We start from the raw sequence: 21,632 nt of genomic DNA on the forward strand, positions 1-21,632 counted from the left end.
TTTGATATAAATAGGAAACGCTCAAGAGCTTAATCTAAAAAAGGTACCCGTGCTCTTGTTACCAGACTTACTACAAGAGCAAGTACAACGTCTATATTGGGAGCTAACTCTGCCGTGGGTTTGATAACAGTCGGCGTAAAAAACTCAAGACCTGCTAAAAAGAAAAAGGCTGATAGATATATAAGCTCAGGGACTGTAACAGGCCATTACATTAGTTTTCTAAAAACGACTCTCGATGAAATGGATAAACATCCATATATGAAAGGCCATTACACAGTCAAAGATAATGCACCCATTCACACACATGAAAACATAAAGAAGTATATTGATTATCGAGGATACAAATGTGTGTATCTTCCTCCTTACTCTCCCGAGCTTAACCCAATTGAACAATTCTGGGCAGAGGCAAAGAGCAAGGTGAAGCGCCATAGGTTTGTACAGGAGGACACTATATCAGAAAGAACTACGGAAGCCTGCAAAAGTGTGGAAAAAAGTCACTTCAAAGGTCTCGTTTCGCATTCTTACAAGTGCTGGGATAAATGTCAAAATAAAGAGTCCATGTAATGGCCACTAGTGACGTATACCAATAGAATCAGATAAGTACTAAGAAGGTAAGTAAATACAACTTTTTTTTTCTTTTCTTAGAAATAAATAATAAAAAAATGTTACGAGTCAATCAAAATACTCCAAGTCATGTAAAATTGTAGGAAAAGCGATCAATTACGTTGCTATCTGTACTTTTTTCAAAATAACTTGGTGTGATATAATCACTAATAAAATGGTCAAATCAATAAGTCGATTAGAACCAAAACGGCCAAAAGAAGTCCGCTTTATTAAAGGTTATATTTTGTATTGTATTTATACTGTTTGTATGATAATTGATTATCCTTAATTTGGGACTGAGTGTGTATACACTAGCTAATCGGTTGAGTGGGTTAAGGTACACAAGAACTGGGTACATGATCAGGGCACAGACCTCGTCTACCATTGGTAATGATGCAGATGTCAATTTGTGATTATGTGATGGTCTGATCTTTAACATGTTTAAACTAAGACAGAAGACATCCATCGAAGCTGCGGATAAAACTGTGATTGAAAGATATATTTATACATGATATTAATACTTGCTCTTTTAAGGCATAACTAGTGTAAGAAGGGATGAATAATGCTGTGTATACAACACTTGGTCAAAAAAAGAAATGTAATTGTCCGCATGTTTGAAAATAAATTGATCAAGGAAATATTTTGTATTTGGTTGCTTTGTAGAGACAAGTTTTCTCTCACATTTATTAGTTTAAGAAATGCAGTTTTTTTCACGAAGACGGTTGTGATAATATTGTTGGTGAGAAAGGAAAAGAAACAACAACCTTTGTTGAGGAGAAGTCGTTCCGATTGAGAAAACTGACTGATCTAAAAAAGTTTGTCAAAAACTAAAAAGCTCAGCTTGAACTAGCTGTTCCTTGTGATGCCGTAATGAAAGAGCCTGTCCCTAAGAAAGAAAGAACTATTCAGTACAATGACTACGCTGATGAGGACCACAAGAGATATTTTTACTTCTTGAAATTAAAGATAATGACGCTCAAGGAGGCAGCCAAAGCCGCGAACGTCAATTATGATACCTCGCGCAAATGGAAACAAGCCTATGAAAGTGACCCAGATAAGGATATACCCTTGAGGAAAGCCAATCGTACCTCAAACAGACCAATCAGTCGATTAAACGATGAGCATAAGGAACACTTGTCGAGTTTTTTGACGATAGTTCCTTAGCAGCTATTCAGGACGCAACGGATGATTTGATCGAGAGTTTTGCAGGTCTGAATATCAAGAAATCAAGAGTAGCTGAACTCATGTAATCTCAGTATCAAGGGCGTAAGTCATCATCCAAAAGCTAGGAATTGTGATACTACTCTTCTAGTGCGTGTTGTATAGGTCGAGGAATGGATTTTTTAAGAACTACGTATTTCTAGACGAATTTGGGTTTGATGTTAATATGCATCGCAGTTGAGGTTGGCCTGCTCGTGACTGACCAGCAATCGTTGAATCTCCTACTGCAAAAGTCGAATTGCAAACTGTCACTGGAGGTAAGAAAAGGCACTTAGAAGTAAAAGAAATGTAATAGGAAAGTCACAACGTCTATTACCTCCTTCTTGCTCCATTTTTTCTTTACTGTGTATAATAAAATTAAGCTTTATGCCGGTACAAGTTCAGATCGCCTAACCTCTAACAGACAGTAATGAATGCTTAGAATATTGTTCACTACCTCAACACTTGTACTTTGCAGACACCGTAGGTGGCTCAAATGGTAGAAAACAAAGCATAGCAGATTCACATGAGTAATGTAAAGTTGCGATGATCTGACATTAATAAGTCTTCAATTACATACCAAAATACATCATAATCAATTTACATCAGAAATAGACATAAAAGAACCTCTTGTACTGAATAAGACAATGTATCTTTTAATAGATCAAGACTTATAACCGAAATCCATAATTTATATTATTTAATTAATTTAAAGTAGTCTATGATAATAGAGACTCAGTCATTTGCATGAACTCTACTACTACTTACTCCGACATCTCTTCATGTATAAATATGCTAGAATAATTTATAATCAAAAAGAAAAACAACAAAAATTGTATAAAACACTCTCAAAGTATCTACCTTTGTCTCTATATCATCTTATTATATAACTCTATTATCAAAATATCACAAAAGTAGTTCTCATCAAAACAAAACATGATTTTAGTTGATTTTCTTTGTAAACCCCGTAAAATTAGATGTCAGGCAATGACGTCGAACTTCGATGAACTTTGCGCACGTGCTTAGGACCTCCACCCTTTTTATCTTTGTAAGAAAAAATGTCCATACTACCACCCACATTACCCAAACCATACGCTACTATCAAAGACTACAGGATACCCGATAGTTTAAGACAGGCTTTGGAGTTACCTTCCTATTTATTTACTGGGGAATTGCAAAATTGGGCCATGATGCCTGAGTTGTTAGATGTATATTTTAAAGCATCACTTGTTATTGTAAAGAATGGCCATTCTCTGTTAACAACTGCCTCAAACTTCCTAGAAAAGATTAAGGAGAACAAAGAAGTAATCAAAGCTGTACAAAACCACTGTGGCTGTTTGGAAACTTATCTTAGTAACATATTCGTCAAAAATCAAATTATGGCTTTATATGCGTTGAAAGAAGTAGAATGGAGAGAAAAGAGAAGCGAGAACAGTCTGAAATCAGAAACAAGAATTGCAAGCAACAGAGTGATAACTTAAAGAACAAAAGAGGTTGGTGAAGGAAGCATTAATAAAGACCCAAACAAAAAGTAAAAAATTGACAAAGTATGTATGTATATATTAAGCTTTTAAATTGGCCTGAGTTTCTCACAGAGAAGTGTAAACTAAGAGTTGGTTGATGAAGAAGACAACGAGATATCACACTTAGTACCCCAACTTCCTCATGTCATACTGAAGATGACAGTGCTCCTAAAAATACCATAAACGATGATGATGATGATGCGTTCAGTACCATAGACGACGTATGTATTTCTTACTACTTGAATATCGCACTTTTTTAATGTATCACTTGTATTTGGGTCTACGGAATGAATGTTGTAGAAGAAAAAAATGTTTACAGATTCCAACCTCCTGTTAAACACTTAATTTCGCCGCACAAACCTGTAATACAAGCTGAAGATCTATCGGTTGTCATATGTTACTTTGATATACAGTGGTTACACTAATTGTCCCATAGAACCTGTTTTTTAACCCTTCTCTACAAAAATTCGGTCGATCCTTCTGAAACTTGGCACATGTATCAATCAAGCATCGACAATAAGAGTCACACTGTTTATTGCTGCTAAATGCATCTAATAACAGCGTTTCATTTTTAAAAAAGAGAATATTTGTGTTTCACCAAAATTTATTCTTTATTTGAAAAGCTCAAAATTTAGTATAACCGTCCTTTGCTTTGATGACTGTTTCTATACGTTGAGGCATGCTGCTATAGTATGCCTCCATGTCGCCTTTGCGAAATTTGTACCATTCTTTTTCGACCCTTGACCACAATTCGTCCAGATTTTTTGGTTTTGTATCATATCCGGCTAGTCTACACTTTAATTGTCTCCAAAGATGCTCTATTGGGTTCAAGTCGGGACTGTTAGGTGGCCAGTCAGCAATAAAGTGGACTTTGTGGGCTTTAAGCCAAGAAATGGTAGCCTTTGCTTTGTGTTTTCGGTCGTTGTCTTGTTGAAAGATAGTTTTTTGTGGATCCATACTATAATACTCCAATGTATCGAGGTATGACGACCCTAGAATCTCCAAATAACAATCGGTATCCATTGTCTTTTGAAGCACTCGAGAGGCATATCCTACTCCGGAAGATGTCATGCACCCCACATCATCAGAGAACCACCTTTGTGCTTGAGCAATAGCTTGTAGTTATGGGGACTCGCTTTAAACCCTTGCTGTAACCAAGTGTATGTTGCACCATCTGATCCCCAAAGATTGATCTTCGTCTCGTCGGTAAAAACGACACTCTTTCACTCATTTGCGGACCAGTTACGATATGTTAAGGCCCATTTGTATCTCTTCGAAAGGTGAGAAACTCTCAGAAAAATTTTCTTCTGCTTAAGCTTTGAGTATAGTCCTACCCTTTTCATCAGAGAGACTGTTCCACTATACGTCAAAGCAATACCCTGTCCAGACAACCGAGTTTGGACTTTTTTAAAATTTTTCAATGCTCTAGTTCGGACTTTCATTCGTAGCAAACAAGCAGTAAGATGGCCTACTCTTGATGGTCTACCTGTACCAGTGCAAGTTTTCATTTCTGGCAACTTTTTTCTAATACGAGAAACTGTTGATTTGGCAACAGCTGTTAGCTTTGAGGCCTGACAAACTGATTGGCTTGGTAAAAGTGCAGGTTTGACGTTGTTTCGTTTATCGTATGGGAGGCTGTAAGGCATGATAATAAGGAGAAAAGGTATGTATATCGAATGAAGAAAAGAGAATTTTTTCTGAAAAGCTTGCCGTATTTATATGTAATCGGGTAGATTATACTAAAACTTGTTGAAGAATGTAGAAAACCCACAATTGAGAATGCTTATTTGCCGAAGAAAATAAGTTTTTACCTCAGTTGTCCCAAAATGGTATCTCTTACTAAATAGAGAAATTAGAGTAACCAGCAAAAAAAAAATGCGCTTTTTCTGATACTAACACAAGGTCAATACGACGAAAATATATTAATTTATGCTTACAAATGAGTTTTATGGGACACTTAATGTAATCACTGTATTTGTTTATTTATCAAATGTGATATATTTGTAAGTACAAGTTTGTTTAAATGTAACAGATTGTTCTCCCTTGTACATATGAGGAAGGTTGTATTCAACTTCGATTGGCTGTCTTTGTTCAGAAACCCTATTATTCGCGACAAAGCTTATCTTATTATCGTATGTAGTATCTATGCATATAAGTTCATATATGTTCACAACAGGGTCTACTAGTTAAGGGCAATGCTTTAAGGGCTTACATATATCGTAGATTGAATTCCCTAGATACACCCTAAATTTGTGTGCAAATAACTTCTCGGGAAGTACTCGCAAAATGATTTGGTAAAAGTTCTACTATAGAATGCTAATACTCTCTATTTGTATACTGGATTTTATCTTTGCATAAAAAAAGTCGGGTCTGCATGACAGAAACACGGATGAAACTGTTGCCAAAAGACGAGATGCGGTAGCATACTTGGTTAGCCAGAACATAGACTTTATGAATGAATGTGTATTCTTGGATGAAGCTGGCTTTAACAGGAGTATGCATCGCTCATATGGATGGTCTGAGGCTGGAACACCTTGCCAAATTGATGTTTAAACGAAGGGAGCATATGTCAGCATCTTGGGTGCTATTTGCAAAAGTGGTTTAATTACATTATCCAAAAAAAGAAGCTGTACTTACTACTAGAAGTGGAGAACGAACTCGACCTGGTGAGAAAGCTCAGGCCCCCAAGAGAAATGGTATTACCAGCAGTGACTTCCTTGAACACATAGAGCAAGTCCTCACAACAATGGATGCGGCTATCATGAGCTACAATTGTCTAGTTCTTGACAATGCATCCATTCACAAGGCTGCACTTATTGAAGATTGGGTTGGGCAACATAGTTATAAACCTCTCTTTTTGCCACCTTATTCTCATTTCTTTTTTTTTTAAAATCTGATAGAAGAGTTTTGGTCCAAGCCGAAGACTGTTGTAAAAGACGATCCTTCTTCTGTCAGGCAGAATGAGAAAATCTCCGAACTTATTCGCAACGCATCACTTCACATCAGCAGAAAAGATTGCAAGAATTGGATAAAGCATTCTTTGACGTTCTGGCAGAGATGCTTGAATTGCGAAAAAAAAAAAGGACTAAAAAAAAAAAAAAAAAAAAAAAAAAAAAGCAAAATAAAAAGCATACATTACATTTCTTTATTGGTGACCAATTTTCATTTGAAACTGACCAATTATTATTATTTTTTTTTTTTTTTTTTTTTTTTTTTTTTTTAAGCGACTTTATGAAAATCAAACCTTGTCCCATAGCATCAAAACTGAAAGCGCTTCATGAAATTCAAATAGCGACCAGGTGTTCATGTTTAAATGAAAAAAATATGATTTCTGGCGGACTCGAACCGCCGACCGTCTGCGTGTTAAGCAGACGTGATAACCAACTACACCAAGAAACCATATCCCCCCCTTTTTTCTCCGGTTTTTATTATTTTTTTCGAATTCACTTGCTGTTTTTGAAAAAATCTCTGCACCTGGCCTATTAAACCGCGTTTTTCTTTTTTTATTCCAACTTTGCAAACTCCTACGCACATTTTGGTACCAAAAACGTCCCACTCCGACAACTCTAGCACATTCACTACCGCGATTCCCCTCATTTCGACATCGCAACAACATCATCTCGACATTAGATCGTCATCTACCAAGAACCAGTTACCAGACAAAGCCCAAACTTTGTCAGAACATCTTTCTTCAAGCACTAAAACTCCTGGTAAAATTTTAACCCGATCCGGTAAGCGGTTATTTTCCTCTCTTTCTCCATCTCTGATCCCTGCTGACATGACGCGTACCCTGTCGCGATCTCGAGTTGGTGACGTCAGCACCCCTTCGAGATCAGCTCATCTCGATCTCGACAAAGACGTTGTCTTTGACTTTGGTGTTTCTGTTCCCCCCTCTTGCTCTGGTGTTGACTCTTTACCAGAAGTAGGTAATGTTGCTTTGCTCTCTTCTGTCCCTTCGGTTTCTTCTCTCTCTCCTTCTCCTCCTGCTTGGTTTGCTGCTTTCCAGGCCAAGTTTGAGCGCCATGAGGAGCGTTTGGCCCAACTGGAGTCCCTGGTCGCCGAGAACTCTGCTCTCAAGAAGGAGCTGGCTGCCGCCCGTTCCAGAATCTTGGAGCTTGAGTCCCAAGCAGGCTCATCTGCTGCCTCTCCTTGGCTGTGCCCATGGAGGATGATCTGGTTGCTGCTCCCTCTTCTTCTGTCTCGCCTTCTGCTGCTGGCTCCAAGTGGGCTCAAGTTGCCAAGAAGAACCCTACGCCTGCTGAGGCCTTTGGTAGGCCCAAAAAGTCCGACTCTCCCTCGGTTGCCAAGGCCAAACCCAAGGCTAGGATTACGCCTAAGCAACGCAAGGCCGCTGCCCGTATCTTTCTCGTCTCTTCTCCTGCTGCTGCTGCTGCTGCTGCTGCTGGTACTTGTGTAGACGGACCTCTTTATGAGTACGTCTACTTGCCCAACAAGTACCGTGACCGTCTCTCTGCCATCCGCCGCAAGCTGCGACTGATCGGGCTGGATAACAGCCGTGTACTTGATGTGCACTATCCGGCTCGTAACGTCGTAGCCTTGTTGATCCATTCGGCCTATAAGGAGGATCTCCTTAAGGTCATGGCCAAGTACTCGCTTCCGGTCTTGACTGACTTTGATCCTTTCTCTGCGGCCAACGTCAAGGATCCTGCCTTTGCGTCTTTGGATGCTGATGCTCTCTCTGCCAAAGCACGCGAGTTGCAGCAAGCTCGTCTTGTCCGTGCTCTGGGATTCATCAGAGAACAAGTACGTAGACAGGTGGCCTACGACTTTGTCCGTCAAGGCTGGTTGTCGAAAGAACAAGCTGGCTCCGTGGTTGGTTCTCTCTCCGCTGTGGCTAGTGCTGGTGCTTGTGCTAGTGCTGACGCTCCTTCTGTCCCTCCTTCTAGTATGGATTTTACCTTGGCCGGTGATGGTGAACCGGTCTCCTCCTCTTAATGAGCGAGGTACCTATGGCTCCTTATGCTTCTATGCCCCCTTCCTCTCCTTCTTCCTATGACTTCACCATGACTATATGGAATGCTAATGGTATTGCTCGTCAAGCCATTAGCACTGTAACCGACTACCTCTATGATTCCTCACTCATTTTCATCACCGAAACCTGGCTTCTTCCTCCTCTCCGCTTCCCTACCTCTTGGCAACAGTACCACACCTATGGTCAACCTGTTGCTGACTCTTTCCGTGGCAAGATGGGTATCTCTCTTTTGGTCAATCCCTCTTGTCCCTATCCTGTTACTCCTCTTCCGTCCTCCTCTCCTTATGTCTTTTCCTGCCAGGTTTCTACCTTTCTCATTCATTGTGTCTATGCCCCTCCTTCCTTGACCGATGATGAGTTTATGTCTCTCCTTATGTCTCTCCCTGCTCGCACCCATGCCTCTCAGACCAATGCGTTCATTTGTGGCGATCTGAATGCACGTAGTGTTCCTCTTCTTGGTGACTCTCGAAGCAACACTCGTGGTACTCGATTGGCTGAATGGGTTGAAGAAGCTGGTCTCTTCTGCTGGAACTCTCTGCTGGCCAAAGGTGTTCCTACCTTGTTCTCTGCTGCCCGCATGGCCAATGCTCAACCTGGGCACACTAGCTGGAGTAGTGTGATCGACCTTTTCATCAGCTTTGATGATCTGGTCCATCCCTCTTTGGTTGTGCGTGATGTTGGCCTTGGCTCTGACCATGTTCCTGTCTCTCTCTCTTGCTCTCTGCCTTGCCTCTGCGGCTGCTCCTGCCGCTCATCCGCGTCTTTTATGGAAACTGTCTTGTCTGGATGATCACAAGAGTGTAGAGCTGTATCAGTCTCTTTTCCGGTTGCATAGCGCGCCGATCAAAAATACACTCTTGGCAGAAGTTAAGTATTCGATTGAACGGCCTACGGGCAACATAGCAGTCGTACCTCTACTCACGCATCTTCTCCAACCGAAGGGGCTATCCCTGACGTTCATTCTATTGCTAGTAGACTCACTGATACCATCCACCGTTGCCTCGATGAGTCGGTTGGTCGCAAACTACCACGGCCTCCTGGTAACAGCTGGTTCTGGACTGCCACTCTGCAACATTTGGTGGATGCTCGTGAGGACGCCCGAAGAACTTGGAAACGAGCTTCTGACGGTGTTGGTAAGGCTGTACTATGGAAACGATATCTCTTCTGCTGTGACCGGTTCAATGCTGAGCTCAAGCGTCGTCGTCGTGAGACATGGAAGCAGTTCTGTGACAAGCTTTCTTCTGGTTCTTTCTCTGACACCACGGCCACCATCAAGCGGTTGCGTCGTAGTCGGACTACTTCTCCTGGGTTCTCTCACCCGAAGGTCCTGCTGTGGCTGCTACGGTGATGTCAAGTCATCTTCGCTCGGTGTTTGCTGGTGATCACTTGCCTTCTGTTCGTCCGTCTGCTCCTCCTTTTCCCTCTGGTCCTTGTGTGTCTGCTTCTGATGTACTGTACTCAGTCTCAGTTTCACCTTGACTTGCCGCTTCTCCTTTCCCTGATGCCTCTAGTGGTGATGTTGCCTGTCCTTTCACTTTGGACCTGGTCGCATCCACCATCAAGAAGAAGCTCTCTCGTCGTAAGGCTCCTGGTGTCGACCATCTGCGTACTGAGATGCTGTTGCCCATTGTGGATGACTTGTCTCCTCTCTTGGTCTTGCTCTTTTCTCTTGCTGGTTCTGGTCTCGGGTCCTCGTGATTGGTGTACTGCCAGGTGGTGCCCATCTACAAGAAAGGTGACCCTCTTGATGCAGCCAACTATCGGCCAATTAGCTTGACTTCGGTCATGCGCAAGCTGATGGAGCTGTGTCTATACCCTGACCTGTTGGACTCTGGTCCCCTTGGACATAGTGCAAGTGGCTTCCGTGCTCATCGTGGCACTCTTGATCAAGCCTTGTCTCTGCACGAGTTGTGTCGTCAGCACGCTGATGATCACTTTGGTGAACCTCCTGTCCTATGCTTCTTGGACATCAAGCAAGCATACGATAGCGTGGATCGTAACGTTGTCTGGCGTGCTCTTGAGACCTATGTCTCTGATCCTCTGCTTGGTCTGCTTCGTTGTCTTTTTGACAATGTCAGGTGGAGGTCTTGGTGTCTGGTGCTCGCTCTCCTTCCTTCTGGCCTGGTACGGGGGTCTTGCAAGGCTCTATCCTGTCTCCGTACTTGTACTCTGTGTACATCAACTCGTTCCCTGCTGCTCTGCGCTCTGTCTCTCTGCCTCGCTCGCGTGTGTTTGGATCCATGCCTCAACGCAAGTATGATGGCCTCTGGATCAACTCACTGCTCTATGCTGACGACGTGGTGTTGATTGGCACTGCTGAGACGATGCCTCGCCTGCTGAAGAAGGCCGAAGAATACTCTCTGTCTCTTGGGTTCAGGTGGAACCCTTCCAAATGCGTTGTGGTCAATCCACCCCCTCTGGTCGCGTTTCTTCCCTCCGGTTGTATGGCGCTGCTCTTCCTGTTGCTGAGTCTTTTGACTATTTGGGCTTGCCCTTCAATAGCAAGCCACTAGATGCTACTCTGTTGGTCCAGCGCAATGCACGCTCTGCCATGGTGGCTATGCGTTCTGGTCTTCAGCCTTTGGGTGTCCACTCACTGGCTTTTCCCGTTTGACCTCTGCTCGGCTTTATGCCACCTTCATCCGGCCAAAGTTGGAGTATGGCCTTGCTATCTCTTCTCTCTTGGTCCGTGACCTCAAGGTGATTGAGCGTGCTCAAGACCAGTGTCTCCGACTTGCTTTTGGCGGTCACTCGAAGGCGTCTACAGTGGTGTTCAAGCATTTGACCCACTTGCCCTCCATGAAGGAGCGTGTTGCCATCCTTGGCTTCAAGATGTTGGTGCGCATGCAACAGCTGCCACCTGATACTCTCATTTCGGCTATGCTACAGCATATCGCCTCTGCTCCTGCGGCTCCTCGCTTCCGGTGGCCCAAGTTGTTGAAGAACAACCTCATCTGGAAGCTGGTCTGCCACTCTTCTGTCTCTCCTTCTGTCCTCGCTTTGCCTCTTTGCAGCAGTGGATTGCTACCTCTGGTGGTGATCCAAGCCTGCCATAAAAGGCTATCGTCGCGCCTACCTGCTTGCCTCCTATCGAAGCCTGATGGTCTTGTTCTCTTCACTATGGCGGATTAGTTGTTTGACTTTACTAATATTGTTCGCAAAACAAACAAGAAAAAGTAACTTTTTTGCTAATGTTGTTCGAAATGTCAACAACCTTTATTTTATTTTTCTAAAAAGCAAGTCATATCATTCAAAATCATTAATTTTATTGTTTGTGGGGAACAAACTTGTTCGTTTTGTCAACAATAAAAGTTATGAGGCGACAAGTACTGCGACAATAATAGTAGCTTTATGAGCAAGAAAAATTCTTTATTTTTTTTTTACAAGTACAATAATACTGATAATGTTTCTTATAAAAAACCAAAAAAAAAAAGGTTTGCACAATGCAATACGCTGACGCACTCCTAAGAGTTTGACATGAGACTCATCTAAAAAGAGTATATTGAGTTATGTTGAACATTTAATAATTGTTTGGGTTTTTTTAACAAAAATAACTCTTTCTTTTTTTATTGGGGTTGTTTAACTTTTTTTTTCTACAAATTTAAAGGTTTCGTGCTTGCCCCATTTTGGAATCTAATAGCTCTTTGAAGATATGTTGTGATATAACTTTGTAATGATTCAGTGCTTGATTATAACGAACCAGACCTACATTACAAACAATATCTTCGAATCGACAGACAACATATTTGTGCTGACCCGTGTTGTGAACATATATGAATTCATATGCATAGATCAATAATTGATGATCATGGCAAAAGACCAGATCACATCTATGGCAATTGCAATGGATCTATAGTCACTGACATTCACTCATTCTACTAGGAGTACTACATCATCCTCATAGACAGAGATTATGAACCTATTGACTCTGTTATTATTAATGGCCCTTATAAAGTGACAGTTAGAGCTGACGAATACATTGGCATTGGCATTTGACAAATATGTGATAGTTTATTCAAGTTCAGGTCAGATCATGTACTATTGGCTGAGCTGACAACTTCCTCTAAAGGCATTTCTCTTAATTGCTCCTGATCTAACAAATCAATCCGTAGTCAAGAAGCTAACCCAAAACAATATTTTGACCGAGAAGAAAAAGTATAAATACCTTGACATTTTATAGCAATTGAAAGACAACATATTTCTGGGAGAAATAAAACCTATACAAGTTCTAACGGACTTTCTCTGTGTTCTTACCTTTTCTCTTATTGAATATCTACTCTCTCTTCATCTCACAACAACCCGGACGACGTAAAACAACCTTAGGCATATATTTGTCATAATTAACGACACCATGACTTTCTGCAACATCAATCAACACCAGAAAAGTTTTTTCGTCTCGCAATACTGTCTCAAAAAAGAAAACAATAGAGCCCACATAGAGCTGGTTGACAGGTTTATTCAGATTGCTACGAATGAATGTATATGAAAGTATTAGATAAAGTTGGACAAGAGATTGTAGTTATATAACTTACTTTAGGTGAGATGCGGTAAACATAACATAATTGTTACCTCTTCTTCTCTCATTAATATGATCTTTATATAGTGCAGAGGTAAAGATGATGTTATTGAACCAAGCGCGACCAGCGATGTTCAACACGGAATCCTGGGATGGTGAGTATTCCTGTTGATTTGAATAGATTCTTTGGTACGATTTTTGAAGAGCAGTTGCAAACTGAACAGAAGAAACACCACAGGGAAGAGTCGAGATAGGACAGTGATAATATACTGGAGACCAAAGCTGAGAGGTGGTTTGATCTTGAAAGTCTAATTGCAAGAAAGTGTTGCTCGTGTATGGCTTTGGCTCAATCAGATTAAGGGCCTCTCTTAGATTAATGTTTTGGCCATTAACGTAGTTGTATAGAGTAAACCGCTCAAGAACATTTCCAGCAATGGCACCAGCATCAACTTTTGACTTTATCAGCTTTTTATATCTACCTATCGTTCTCTCCATTGATCGGCCAGAATAAGCTTTCAGTACTCCTTGCTTTTCGATCATGTACGGGATATGCGTTAGGTAATGCTGAACCGGCTTTAATACACCAGGCTGTATCCTTTTTTGCTTTATTTCTCCCAACAAGAACTTATTCCACACCTCAATTACGCTTTATAGAAAAAAAGACAGTTAGTAATAATGGTAAGACATTCATAGGCAGTCTTTTTGCTCTTGTATATTATATTCTAACATACTTTTTCATCATAAGGAGGTCAGTTTGGGTTATTCTCCATTTCAAAGCATGTGCGCAGGCCTTGGTAAGAAGAAGCAAAGGCTTTTTGGCTTCTGTAATTGTCAATGCCGGAACAAATGTTGTTGGAACCATGTACAACAAAAAATCAATCCAGTCAACACCTCGATTACCACCACTCTGCACTATCGGATTTTCCCATTTCGAAGAAAAAGTTGTAGGGACAGTTGTTCGGGATAACTCAATAAGCTTGCCAATTTCAACCAATTTTTCGCTGGGGATATCAAACGTATATGGCCAGTCAGCAACAGAGTCTATTTTGCTTTCAAGAAGTTCTTCATTGGTTGGCGTATATTTCAATGCAACAGCCTTATTATATGATTTCTTCATGGAAACAGTTAACAATTCGTAAACATGCTTGGCGATACCTTGTCCGATCAGATGAAGTTCTTCAAGGGCAAAGAAAGAAGGACCGATGAATGTTGGAAGTGAAGCAAAAAGTGGCTCAGCATTTATCCCTCTTTTCTATGTAAATGGTAAGGTATTTTTTTTTTGGTAAATACCATTGTCTATCAACATTATTTTTTTTTAACCAATATTTACTTACAAAGTTGGAGTTGCCACTGAGAAAATCATTTTTTTCGCGCATTGGAGTGTTACTGTCAGGGTAGCAAGTACGGCTTCCGTAACGTACAGTATTAATTCTGCACAATCTACAGCCGTTTGTGCTCATATGTCCAGAATGATGCGCCAGAGATGCGGCAGCAGGAATATCCCCAGTTGCAATCACTAGATTTACTTTTGCTTGACAGATCTCTTTGCCGCCTCGTCTAATCAAAAGACCATGATTGCTCAAATCTTTAAACTCATCAACAATAGGCTTTAAAAAAGAGTCAATGTCTTTGGGCGAATTTGGACCTGGTAAGATTGCAAGCTGTATCATGTACTCATTTTGGAATCTATTTGCTCAATAGATTAGCACGAAACAAAGGAACTATTTTCAAGTAGTCATTTTTGTTGATATTTACCGATATTCAGGCGGAAAATTTAGATTGACTAAGTGGATGATGGACAACTTGTCTCCAGTAGCAGCCTTTCCTGGTTGGAAGCCGTCAAAAAACAATGCCAAAGCTACATCGTCCTCAGAAGAGAAGAAAGCTGTGTTTTTCTTGAGGTATTTGTACTCTTCACCATCAAAGTAATCCTTGTAAACTCCATTCTCGCTTTTAAACGTGTGCCTATACTTCATTAGGCCTCTAAAACGGTCATTTGCCAAGAATGCAGCAATTCGATCACCAATTGACATGAGCTTCATTTGTCTCGAAGGCTTCTTGGTCACCGAGGTTGATGAATATCTCAATTCACCGCAGTTACTGCAAGCCAAAGTCTGTGTATCGTTCTTTTGATAAAGTCGGCAGCCTTTTGGACAAACATCATAAAGGTAGCTGCAAACATTGGTTTTTTTAGCAAGTCTTCTTTCCAAAGTATCTTGAAATAGGATTGTTGAAGGTACTTTACCTAAGTAGTGATTTAATTATTATTTTGTGCGTGCGTTCATAATGTTGACATTATCTTTTATTCGGCTTACCATTCTTAAATTCAGCTCCCTTTAGATTGTTTTGGACAATTGTACGGACAAGATATACTAATTCTCTTGAAGCCTCTCTTGAAATACCATAGGTCTCAACTATATCCATAAAGTGGATACTGTTGAGTTCAGTTTCGTCAAAACTGGGTGGGAATGGCTCAAAGTTATAAATGTGCTTTGCACCATGGTCTTTTTCAAAAGTGAATGAGGAGTGGTAAGAGAGCGATTCAGTTGTTAGGACTACAGAAATATGTGCAATCAATTGTGAATTAGAAACGAACCTCTTCTGAAGGCAACTATTATAAGCAACTATTAATATGTTTAACTTACCAGAATCAGATTCGGCTTCTTCCATAACAATATCTATATCTGCCTTTCTGTGGCTCTCATACCTTTGGTAATGACTATTAAGTAACCGTAAATTAGAAAAAGGTAGGCCGCAAGAACAGGTATATTTGTTGTAGACTTTTGGAGTAGGCATGGTGGTAAAATATAAATAAAGATATGTGTATATTTTCTTAAATAGAGATCTAAGTCTTTTATATATAGATTTTTTTTCTGCTCATTAGTGCCTGAAGTCAAATTTGAATGCGTAGTAAGTTTTAGTTGAACCTTCCAGAAACTCTTGGAAAGCATATTCTTACTAATACTACCGCAGCAACACTACTTTATGACTAATACACTTGTTCATAAAAAGAGTTACTTATTTTATTTACCTTTCTTTTTATTTTTCTTGCAATTGTCTTTCTTTCTTAAAATATGAACCAAACGACTATTTACAAAATCACTCAAATGCAACAACAAATTTCCCAACTCGAACAAAAAATCGAATCACAGACTCAAATACTTAAGGGATTGATGCATTTATTAGCACCCTCTTTTGCTCAAAGTGATAGTAATGAGATCAACTGTGAAGTTCTTGAAGCAGCTCAACAAGGTAAGAAAACAAGCTATTTCTCTAAAATATGTATTAACTTTTTTTTTTTTGGAAAATGCAGCAAGAGAAGGCGGTATTGCCAACTCTCTTAATCCAAACTTGATGGGCTTCCGAGACATTCCTAGGGTGCTTGAGGAAGCCACAAAAGCATTCGGCTCTCATGGAAAACATAGATATGTTACGCCACGGCTGCGTTTGCTTGCCCTGATCAACTTATTCAAGAAAGAAAGAAATATGACTGATCTCTTAATTGATGATAAAGTGAATGAGAATGACTACGGGATCCTCAGAACAATCGCAAAAAATACCCACGATGAAATGGAGTTAGAGCTACTGAAAACTTTAAAGAAGAATGACAAAGCAGCTGTGTTGCCTTTATGGTCTGAAGTGCCTTCTGCTCTAATCGCAAAATACACATTTAAGCTTGAAAGCAATGCAGCTACTCATGGCTTTCATCTTCAAAGATTTCAGCATTCATGGGCAGCCGGTCTATTGCTCTTCGAAACACACAAGCACAGAAGTAATAAACAAGAAATAAGGCTTCTGTTGTTGAAAGAGAGAATAACTCTAGGATCAGGTATAACAAACGCAAAACATGCATTCAATGAAATTTTAAAATGCCTAAGATGAATCAAAATTATACAGTGAAAACCAAGTTAGTGTTGAATCTCTTCGAAATGAAAAGCCTTCTTTAGAGTACGCAAACCTATATTGTGGTGATAAATTTGAGGATTCTGAAGATGACATCTTTTCGGAATGGAAAACAACTGTCGTCCTTGTTCTCCTTCTCCACCTCTTCCCTCTTCTCAACCTAAGAAAAGGGGCAAACGCAATGAAGACAAAAGCCAACCAGCTAAGTCTAAGCGTATAAGAAGAAGTAACAAAAAATAGTCACGACCTTAAATAATAAAACAATTTCTTCCATCACCTTCTCTTAAAACGTTTGTATTATAGATAAAGTCCACAGCTCCTGAATTCAACCTACATCCAGAAGCTTAAACTCTCTGAAACCTTATGATTGCATAACATCGACTCATGGGCTTACTCATCTTAAGAATTAGACAGTACTTCCAGCGCTTTTTTAACAATCTGAAGAATTGCTGCGCTCCTCTTTGATTGGTATGGAAGAACGCATTTTCCGCAGTAGTTTCTTTTCTCTAACATAACCATAGACAAAAATTGATATACTACTGGGCCTTTATATAGATAAAAACAAAAGTCGAAACCAGAGTTAGAGTGTAAGTAAACATATAAGAGCTACTTGTTTCTTTTTGTTCCAAGTTTTGACATGGAATGTCACATCGCCTGGTCCCGGTACTGGTGAGTGTTGTTTTGGAAAAGAGTTTTGACATTGCCTTGTTCTAATTCAATTAGTTTGTTTGTTATATATGTTTAGATGAGATTAGTCTGCTTCCATTTAAAATCAAAGTATGTTTAATCTATTTTTGCTACTTGAAAGCTAACATAGCGCCTTTTATTTTCTAGATTCCAAAACAAGTTCTTGCTGTCTCTTGATTTATAGTAAGTCTGATATGTTACTACACACCTTCAATATACTCAAAACTAACTTTTTTTCTCTCAAAAAAGAATGCCCTTCTAAAGGAATTGACTATTTATCCGTACAAGACATGCACTTTGTCAGGTAAGTTTGATGGATAGCAAGATAGTGGTTTTTTCCTTTTTTTTATTAAAAAAAACCATATACTACATACAAATTATTTTCTGTGTCTATCGGTGTTGTCTCAATTCCGAATGACAAAGCGAATTGCTCATTTAACACTCTTGCCTCGCTTGTATATTTTTGTTTTTATTAGATTCAAGTAGTGCTTCTTTTCTTTTACTATTTCTCAATAAAAGTATCGTTTTTTCCATTTATAATAAGCGTCTAATTTCTAGTAATCCTAAAAAAATAAGTGACATTACGAACAATGTTGGTAACTAAAGTACCAAAAACTTGGTTGTTTTGTAGCCAAACTTGTTCTAGAAGTAAACAAGTTATTGCTGTTTTGTTGCTAATATTGTTCGAAAAGCGAACAATAAATTTAGTTGTTTTGTTACTAAAGTTGTTCGAAAAGCGTACAAATAATTTGGTAACATTTCGAACAACTTTGTACGTTGTGATATAATCACTAATAAAATGGTCAAATCAATAAATCGATTAGAACCAAAACGGCCAAAAGAAGTCTGCTTTATTAAAGGTTATATTTTGTATTGTATTTATACTGTTTGTATGATAATTGATTATCCTTGATTTGGGACTGAGTGTGTATACACTAGCTAATCGGTTGAATGGATTAAGGTACACAAGAACTGGGAACATGATCAGGGCACAGACCTCGTCTACCATTGGTATTGATGCAGATGTCAATTTGTGATTATGTGATGGTCTGATCTTTAACATGTTTAAACTAAGATAGAAGACATCCATCGAAGCTGCGGATAAAACTGTGATTGAAAGATATATTTATACACGATATTAATACTTGCTCTTTTAAGGCATAACTAGTGTAAGAAGGGATGAATAATGCTGTGTATACAACATACGTTGAAAAATTGATGCCAGCTATTTCTCAAACAACCATTTTGCTGTAAAAATTGGTAATTTTGCGAACAAAAATTGTACGTTTTGTAACTAACTTTTCCGCCATAGTGCTTGCGTGCTTGTCGTCCCTCTCTGGGTGTTGACCCCATCCTCCTGCTCCCAATGACTGTGTGGGAGCGTAGTCGTCTACTCCGGTGGAAGATGGGTTGGCTCCCTGCTCGTCCTGTGCCTTGTCGTTGTGGTCATCCACACGCATCGCGTACTCACTTGCTCTCTTGCCTCTCTGTTGCCTCTCGTCTTGGTGTTGCTGCTGATGCTCAGCCAAATCCTCTGGACTTTGTGCTGAATCAGCTACCTCGGCTCGGCTCTCCACCATCTCCAAATGACCAACGTCATTCTGCTTCTCTCGTGCGCTGGTCCTCCCGGTGGCCAACTCTCTGTGAGATCATGCTGGAGATGGACATGATCTGTCTACCGGATGCTGAGTTCAGTCCCTGTTCTCAGGTCACCTCTGGCCTCACCCTTTTGGAATGGTTGCTCCCTGTCTTCTACAAGCCAGTTGCTCCCCTGTTGCCTCCTCTCTCTACACCTATCTGGGTGTAGTTTGAGTCACTTTTTATTTTTTTTCTTTTCCTTTTATATTTCTTCCTGTTGGAGTTTCTTTCCTTTTTTCAATCTTTATGATTGTTTTTTTTTGTATTCTTTGTTCTAGTGATAGTCTTTCTTACTATTACTGCTCTTATGACTAGACATTTGCCCCATAGGGATCAGTCTTACAAGTCATCTAATAAAATAAAATCTTTTGCCTACACCAAGAAACCACCTTTTTCTCCGGTTTTTATTATTTTTTTGAATTCACTTGCTGTTTTTGAAAAAATCTCTGCACCTGTCCTATTAGACCGCGTTTTTCTTTTTTTATTCCAACTTTGCATATTTTACGCACATTTTGGTACCAAAAACGTCCCAGTCCGACAACTCTAGCACATTCACTACCGCGATTCCCCTCATTTCGACATCGCAACAACATCATCTCGACATTAGATCGTCATCTACAAAAACCAGTTACCAGACAAAGCTCAAACTTTGTCAGATCATATTCCAGCAAGCACTAAAACTACTGGTAAAATTTTAACCCGATCCGGTAAGCGGTTGTTTTCCTCTCTTTCTCCATCTCTGATCCCTGCTGACATGACGCGTACCCTGCCTCGATCTCGAGTTGGTGACGTCAGCACCCCTTCGAGATCAGCTCATCTCGATCTCGAAAAAGACGTTGTCTTTGACTTTGGTGTTTCTGTTCCCCCTCTTGCTCTGGTGTTGACTCTCTGCCAGAAGTAGGTAATGTTGCTTTGCTCTCTTCGGTCCCTTCGGTTTCTTCTCTCTCTCCTTCTCCTCCTGCTTGGTTTGCTGCTTTCCAGGCCAAGTTTGAGCGCTATGGGGAGCGCTTGGCCAACTGGAGTCCTTGGTCGCCGAGAACTCTGCCTCAAGAAGGAGCTGGCTGCCGCCCGTTCCAGAATCTTGGAGCTTGAGTCCCAAGCTGGCTCGTCCACTGCCTCTCCCTTGGAGAATGATCAGGTTGCTGCTCCCTCTTCTTCTGTCTCGCCTTCTGCTGCTGGCTCCAAGTGGGCTCAAGTTGCTAAGAGGAACCCTACGCCTGCGGAGGCCTTTGGTAAGCCCAAAAGTCCGACTCTCTCTCGGTTGCCAAGGCCAAACCCAAGGCTAGGATCACTCCTAAGCAACGTAAGGCCGCTGCTCGCATCTTTCTCGTCTCTTCTCCTGCTGCTACTGGTACTTGTGTAGACGGACCTCTTTATGAGTATGTCTACTTGCCAAACAAGTACCGTGACCGTCTCTCCGCCTTCCGCCGCAAGCTGCGACTGATCGGGTTGGATAACAGCCGTGTACTTGATGTGCACTATCCGGCTCGTAAGTCGTAGCCTTGCTGATCCATTCGGCTACAAGGAGGATCTCCTGAAGGTCATGGCCAAGTACTCGCTTCCGGTCTTGACTGACTTTGATCCTTTCTCTGGGCCAACGTGAAGGATCCTGCTTTGCGTCTTTGGATGCTGATGCTCTGACTGAAAGCTCGTGAGTTCAGCGCTCGTCTTGTCCGTGCTCTTGGTATATCCGCGAACAGTCGTAGACAGGTGGCCTACGACTTTGTTCGTCAAGGTGGTTGACAAAGAACAAGCTGGCTCCGTGGTTGGTCCCTCTCCGCTGTGGCTGGTGCTGGTGCTGTGCTGGTGCTGAATGCCCCTCTGTCTCTGCTTCCAGTATGGATTTTACCTTGGCCGGTGATGGTGAACCGGTCTCCTCCTCTTAATGAGTGAGGTACCTATGCACTCTCTTCGCTTCTATGCCCCCTTCCTCTCCTTCTGCTATGACTTCACCATGACCATATGGAATGCTAATGGTATTGCTCGTCAAGCCATTAGTACGGTTACTGACTACCTCTATGACTCCTCACTCATTTTATCACCGAAACCTGGCTTCTTCCTCCTCTCCGCTTCCCTACCTCTTGGCAACAGTACCACACCTATGGTCAACCTGTTGCTGACTCTTTCCGTGGCAAGATGGGTATCTCTCTTTTGGTCAATCCCTCTTGTCCTATCCTGTTACTCCTCTTCCGTCCTCCTCTCCTTATGTCTTTTCCTGCCAGGTTTCTACCTTTCTCATTCATTGTGTCTATGCCCCTCCTTCCTTGACCGATGATGAGTTTATGTCTCTCCTTATGTCTCTCCCTGCTCGCACCCATGCCTCTCAGACCAATGCGTTCATTTGTGGCGATCTGAATGCACGTAGTGTTCCTCTTCTTGGTGACTCTCGAAGCAACACTCGTGGTACTCGATTGGCTGAATGGGTTGAAGAAGCTGGTCTCTTCTGCTGGAACTCTCTGCTGGCCAAAGGTGTTCCTACCTTGTTCTCTGCTGCTCGCATGGCCAATGCTCAACCTGGGCACACTAGCTGGAGTAGTGTATGTGATGTTTTGATACTAGAGTTATATAA

At 41.0% G+C, this 21,632-nt stretch overlaps 4 protein-coding genes and 1 non-coding gene across 5 annotated transcripts; 4 read left to right on the top strand and 1 right to left on the bottom strand.

Moving 5' to 3' along the window:
- Positions 1-1,458: 1,458 nt before the first annotated feature.
- B0P05DRAFT_456180 (uncharacterized protein) lies at positions 1,459-1,680 on the top strand (the record flags this gene model as incomplete). Its single annotated transcript, XM_051573944.1, has 1 exon — positions 1,459-1,680. A coding segment is annotated over one exon (222 nt), but the record flags the coding sequence as incomplete, so codon positions are not given.
- Positions 1,681-6,651: 4,971 nt separating this feature from the next.
- B0P05DRAFT_t132 lies at positions 6,652-6,725 on the bottom strand. The gene has a single exon. It is a non-coding gene; the product is annotated as a tRNA-Val (tRNA).
- Positions 6,726-7,101: 376 nt separating this feature from the next.
- On the top strand, positions 7,102-8,527 carry B0P05DRAFT_567175 (uncharacterized protein; the record flags this gene model as incomplete). The annotated part of the gene is made up of 2 exons (XM_051581128.1): positions 7,102-7,707; positions 7,728-8,527. Coding segments are annotated over 2 exons (1,152 nt in total), but the record flags the coding sequence as incomplete, so codon positions are not given.
- Positions 8,528-15,909: 7,382 nt separating this feature from the next.
- B0P05DRAFT_633036 (uncharacterized protein) lies at positions 15,910-16,717 on the top strand (the record flags this gene model as incomplete). Its single annotated transcript, XM_051583511.1, has 2 exons — positions 15,910-16,087; positions 16,149-16,717. 2 exons carry the CDS (start codon positions 15,910-15,912, stop codon positions 16,715-16,717), a joined length of 747 nt encoding a protein of 248 aa, XP_051428936.1.
- Positions 16,718-20,060: 3,343 nt separating this feature from the next.
- Positions 20,061-20,949, top strand: B0P05DRAFT_567234 (uncharacterized protein; the record flags this gene model as incomplete). Its single annotated transcript, XM_051581129.1, is given in 5 exon segments — positions 20,061-20,258; positions 20,309-20,552; positions 20,712-20,798; positions 20,818-20,845; positions 20,901-20,949. The coding sequence occupies 5 exon segments, from the start codon at positions 20,061-20,063 to the stop codon at positions 20,947-20,949; spliced, it is 606 nt and encodes a 201-aa protein (XP_051428937.1).
- Positions 20,950-21,632: the final 683 nt, after the last annotated feature.

Source organism: Gilbertella persicaria (genome assembly GCF_025201335.1).
Source record: "Gilbertella persicaria strain CBS 190.32 chromosome Unknown B0P05scaffold_99, whole genome shotgun sequence".
Lineage (NCBI taxonomy): Eukaryota > Fungi > Mucoromycota > Mucoromycetes > Mucorales > Choanephoraceae > Gilbertella > Gilbertella persicaria.